This window comes from Empidonax traillii, unplaced genomic scaffold, assembly GCF_003031625.1.
Source record: "Empidonax traillii isolate 1590-97213 ecotype Southwest subspecies unplaced genomic scaffold, ASM303162v1 scaffold2357:size26331, whole genome shotgun sequence".
Taxonomy (NCBI): domain Eukaryota; kingdom Metazoa; phylum Chordata; class Aves; order Passeriformes; family Tyrannidae; genus Empidonax; species Empidonax traillii.
In genome coordinates this window covers 19044-23902 of record NW_020957550.1, presented here as the reverse complement: position 1 = coordinate 23902, position 4859 = coordinate 19044, and the positions used below count along the sequence as shown (strand labels likewise).

Here is a 4859-nt window from a genome sequence, read left to right as displayed (position 1 = left end):
GATCGTTGAATTAAAGTGTTCCCTCCTTCCTTCCCTGGCCTGGGTGTGTGCTCAGCTGTGACAGGGTGGGTGTCAGGGGGTGCACACCCCGGGCTGGCCCTTCTGACCCCAGTTTCTCCCTTTTCCTTGTGCCAGTGGATCAACGACACGATCCTGGTGCCGCTGGTGGAGGAGATGGAGTCGGTGAGCACCCAGCTGAGGAGGATGGGCTGTCCCGAGCTGCACATCGGAGGTGGGAACTCCAGGGCTGCTCCAGGAGTGCTGAATGGGGGCTACTCAAACACATGACATTCATCTGTAATACATTAAATCAGTCACTTCTGTCCCTTTGCTGCCCTTCTCTTGGTGTGGTCTTCGTTCCACCTCCCAGAAAGATTCCCCCTAAGACTCTTGGGAATACTGAGCTGGCACACAGACACTTGTGGAAAATGCAGCAATGGCTCTCTTTTTGTTTTTCTTTTCTTTTTTCCCCTTCTAAATTTACTTAAATATTTTTATACAATATATACATGTATTAAACATATAGATATACTTCATATATAAATAAATAAAATATGTGTAGTATATATTTATATATAAATATTAAACAGATGTGTTTCATATATAAATATATATAAAATATAATATAAATTCATATATAAATATATTACATGTATAGGTGCATTTCATATATAAATGTATGAACTGTAGAAATTAATGAAATATATAAATGCATTTCATATATAAATGCATGAACTATAGAGCTGTATTTCATATCTAAATATATGAAATATAGAAGTGTGTTTCACCTATCTATATGAAATATAGAAATCAGAACATATAAATAATGATATTATAAATATGATAATATTATGAATTCACCCAAATTATCATCAGTTATTGCCTGTTAATGTCAGAAAGCATTTGAGAGCTAAATGTGCCCTCAGTGTCTCCCTTTGCTCTCCATCTCCACTGCTGTGTCCTTTTCCCAGTCCTTCCTCCAGATCAGCAGCTTTCCAAGAAATCTGTGGGTTTAAAATCTGGGGGGGTTTTGCTTTTCCAGCCACAGCTTGAAGGAACCGCTTCCCTTACTCCAAATTTATGTCTCCTTAGCCCAGAGCTGGACCTGATGGGGTGCATTTCCACGAAATTCCCAGTTTCTGGGGGGTTTCTCACCGAGCTTTATCTCTGGAAAACTGGGATGCTGCTCTCATTCCCACTTTGTCCCTCCCCTTTTTCTGCTCCTGATGTTGCTCCTCTCCATGGGGGTTCCTCGCAGCTTTGGAATTCTGTAGAGGAGGCTTGGTTGTCACTGGGATGGCTGTGGGGGGTGGGGTCAGATCCCAGGTGATCCCAGCACATTCCTGGAGCTCCCTGGTGATCCCTGTGTCCCTGCATTCCAGAGGCCAGCATCAGCAGCCTGAAGCAGGCGGCCCTGGTGAAGGCTCCTCTCATCCCAACCCTGAACGCCCTGGTGCAGTACCTGGATCTCACCCCAAACCAGGAATACCTGGTGGAAAGGATCAGAGGTATGTGCTGTCCTCACCCCAAACCATTCCAGCCTGGATCCCACCCCAAACCAGGAATACCTGGTGGAAAGGCTCAGAGGGACGTGCTGTCCTCACCCCAAACCATTCCACACCCAGCCATTGGAAGTGTCCCTCTCAGTGGAAGGGCCCATGGCAGGGGCTTGGAACTGGGTGATCTTTGGGGCCCCTTTCCAACCCAAACCATTCCAGGATTCCACAATTTCCTGCATGCTCAGGGTGCCAAGTGCTGGGCTAAAAAGTGCTGGGTTAAAAAGTGCTGGACTAAAAAGTGCTGGACAAAAAAGTGCTGGACTAAAAAGTGCTGGACTAAAAAGTGCTGGGTTAAAATGTCCTGGATTAAACCCCCTCACGGCCAAACCCCACCCTTGTAGTTTTCCCTCCCTGCCCCAATCCCCTCCCAGCCATTCCCTGGGTTGAGTCATTCCTACTTGGACACCAGAAACGTGCATTAAACCTTCCAAACGGGTTGGAATCTCCTTTACCCACCCTGGATCCCAACAGTCTGCCCCGCTGTTGCTTGCAGAGCTGTCCCAGGGGGGCTGCATGAGCTCCTTCCGCTGGAACGCCGGGGGGGACTTCAAGGGCCGCAAGTGGGACACGGACCTGCCCACGGACTCGGCGGTGAGATCCCACACACACCGGGATATCGGGGCTGGGAGCTGCTGGGGTGTGGGGACAGGCTTTGGAAGGAGCAGCCAGGGGGGCTCTGGGGAGTGTGGGGAAGTGGGAACAGCAGAGGAGCTGACTGGGTGAGCTTTGAGGTCCCTTCCAAGCTGAAACAGGGAAAGTGGGGAAAAACGGGCCCTGGGAATGTCAGGGGAACTGGGATCCACCGGGATCCTGCCCTGGGATCCACTGGGATCCTCGGGGGTTTGTCCCCAGCATCCAGAGATGGAACCAGTGCTGCTTCAGGGCCTCGAGCCTGACCTGATTCTGGGGGAAAGAAATGGGGAAAATGGGAAAAGGGGCTCCCTGGGATCACGGGGGGCTCCCTGGGAATGGGGTCTGGGATCCACGGGAACCCTCAGGTTCCCACAGGAGCACTGGGATGTGGGAACGGTGCCACTTCACCTGCCAGGTCAGGGCCTTGATCCAGTCCTGCTTCTGGGGGAAAAACATGGAAAAATGGGGAAAAAACAGTGTCAGGGAGCCCTGGGAATGTGGTGGGAACCAGGGAAAACTGGGATCCTCCTCCAGGATTCATCCCCAGCACATGGATGTGACACTGGTGCCACTTCAGGGCCTCGATCCTGACCTGATTGTGGGGGGGAAATGGGAAAAGGGGCTCCCTGGGATCACAGGGGGATCCTTGGGAATGGGGTCAGGGATCCACGGGACCCCTCAGCATGGAGTTCTGCTCCCCCTGCCAAGTCAGGGCCTCGATCCCGACTTGATTGTGGGGGGGAAATGGGAAAAGGGGCTCCCTGGGATCATGGAGGGGATCCCTGGGAATAGGGTCAGGGTTTGGGGTGTGCAGAGCTGGGTTTTGGGTTCCTGCTCGGTGCTTTATTCCCAGAGCTGTTCCAAGCCCTGGGTTAAGCCAGGGTGTCAGGCCCAGCCTGGCCCCGCTGTGCTGGACTCCTGGGCACCTTTTGGGGCCGTCCCAGTGAGCTGTGGGTCCGTCCCCAGATCCTCATGCACGTGTTCTGCACCTACCTGGACTCGCGGCTCCCACCCCACCCCAAGTACCCCGACGGCAAAACCTTCACTTCCCAGCACTTCATCCAGAGCCCGGACAAGCCAGGTACTGCCCTGCCCTGGGAACGGGGAAAGATGCCCTTTTCCATCTGGGATCACCCCAGAGTCCCTAAATGTGCCCCTGTTGTTGGCAGACACCTCCAACGAGAACCTGTTCTGCATCTACCAGAGCAGCATCAACCCGCCCCACTACGAGCTCATCTACGAGTGCCACGTCTACAGCCTGCCCAAGGTACAGGGGAATTCCCTGCTCTGGGGATCCCCTCCTGCTCAATTAAACTGAAATTTAAACACAATTTAGAATTTTTTAACCCAAGTGCCCCAATCCCTGATTTGTTGCTTTTCTGCTAATTTATTCTAAAATCAGATTTTTTTTTTCAAACCCAGTCCCCCAGTCCCTGATTTGTTGGGTTTTTCAGCCAGTTTATTGTAAAATTCCCATTTTTTAAACACCAAATGCCCCAGTCCCTGATGTGCAGTTGGTTTGCTGCCAATTTATTGTAAATTAAACTGAAATTTAAACATAATTTAGAATTTTTTTAACCCAAACTCCCCAATCCCTGATTCGTTGTCACCCCTTGAGGCCCCCAAACCTGGTCCATGAGAATTCCCGGGGGGAAGCTCCAAGCTGGCCAAAGTCCGTGCTGTAATTCCTGGTTTTCCATTCCTTCCTTTCTCCTGCGGATCCAGGGCAGGAACAACATGTTCCACACCCTGCTCATGTTCCTCTACATCATCAAGAGCAAGGAATCTGGGATGCTGGGGTAGGTGCTGGGAAAAGGTGGGATGGGCTGGGAAAAAAGGGGGAATGGCACTGGGGGGATCAGGAATGAGGTTATTATGGGGGTTAAATCACCTTAATAATGGGGTTAAATCACCTTAATAATGGGGATTAAACCAGTTTATTAATGGGGTTAAACCACCTTATTAATGGGGTTTCAAGCCCCTTCTGGGGGGATAAACCAGGAGCTCTCCCCTCACACATCTCCTTCCCTCCCTTTGTGCTTTCCAGGCGTGTCAATCTGGGCCTGTCGGGCGTCAACATCCTGTGGATCTTCGGGGACTGAGGGCCCTGCTGGGACCATCTCCCTGCTGATTAAACTCGAGCTCAGCTTTGCTCCCAGAGGGTCTGTGATTCCTGCAGGGATCCATCTCCTGCCCAGGCTCCTCATGAAATGTTTCCCCTGCGAGGGCTCTGGGAATGAGCCCCAGGCAGGGCTCTCCTTCCTGCTCTGAGGGGGCTCCTCCTGACCTGAGGGGCCACTTTAAACTGAGCTTAGCTGAGTCAAACTGAGTTTAACTGAGTCAAACTGAGCTAAACTGAGTTTAACTGAGCCAGCCTGAACCTGGGAGGGCTCAGCCAGAGCAGCCTCCCGTGGGTTGGGCACAGCCACGGATGATCCAAGCCAGGGGAGGGCCCAGGGAGCTCCAGGATCCAGGAGACCCCCTCTGGGCACGAGGAAATCCCGATCAGGGCATTCAGACCCGGCTTTGCTTCCTTTGATGCCAAACCCCCCCAGCTTCTGATCCTGAGAGTTGGTGTGATCGTGTCTCTGACCCCACAGGGGCTGCTGTCAATGGAGCAGAAACCCAGGATTGACTCAGCAAATCACACTTTTTACTCACATTTGG

The 4859-nt window shown here is 51.6% G+C and overlaps 2 protein-coding genes across 2 annotated transcripts in view; both read left to right on the top strand.

The window, feature by feature from the left end:
- The window catches only part of TMEM209 (transmembrane protein 209), a gene marked incomplete at its 5' end in the record, with an annotated part of 6577 nt that extends 2283 nt beyond the window's left edge, over nt 1–4294 (top strand). The window contains 7 exons of the mRNA XM_027909752.1: nt 136–232; nt 1383–1508; nt 2053–2150; nt 3159–3273; nt 3362–3459; nt 3918–3991; nt 4240–4294. Coding sequence (XP_027765553.1) covers nt 136–232; nt 1383–1508; nt 2053–2150; nt 3159–3273; nt 3362–3459; nt 3918–3991; nt 4240–4294 — 663 coding nt within the window. The remainder of the gene's footprint in view (nt 1–135; nt 233–1382; nt 1509–2052; nt 2151–3158; nt 3274–3361; nt 3460–3917; nt 3992–4239) is intronic.
- Nucleotides 4295–4623: 329 nt separating this feature from the next.
- Nucleotides 4624–4859, top strand: part of LOC114071865 (putative cation exchanger C521.04c) — a 9772-nt gene continuing 9536 nt past the window's right edge. The window contains exon 1 of the mRNA XM_027909750.1: nt 4624–4702. Within this exon, the coding sequence (XP_027765551.1) occupies nt 4624–4702 (79 nt within the window). The remainder of the gene's footprint in view (nt 4703–4859) is intronic.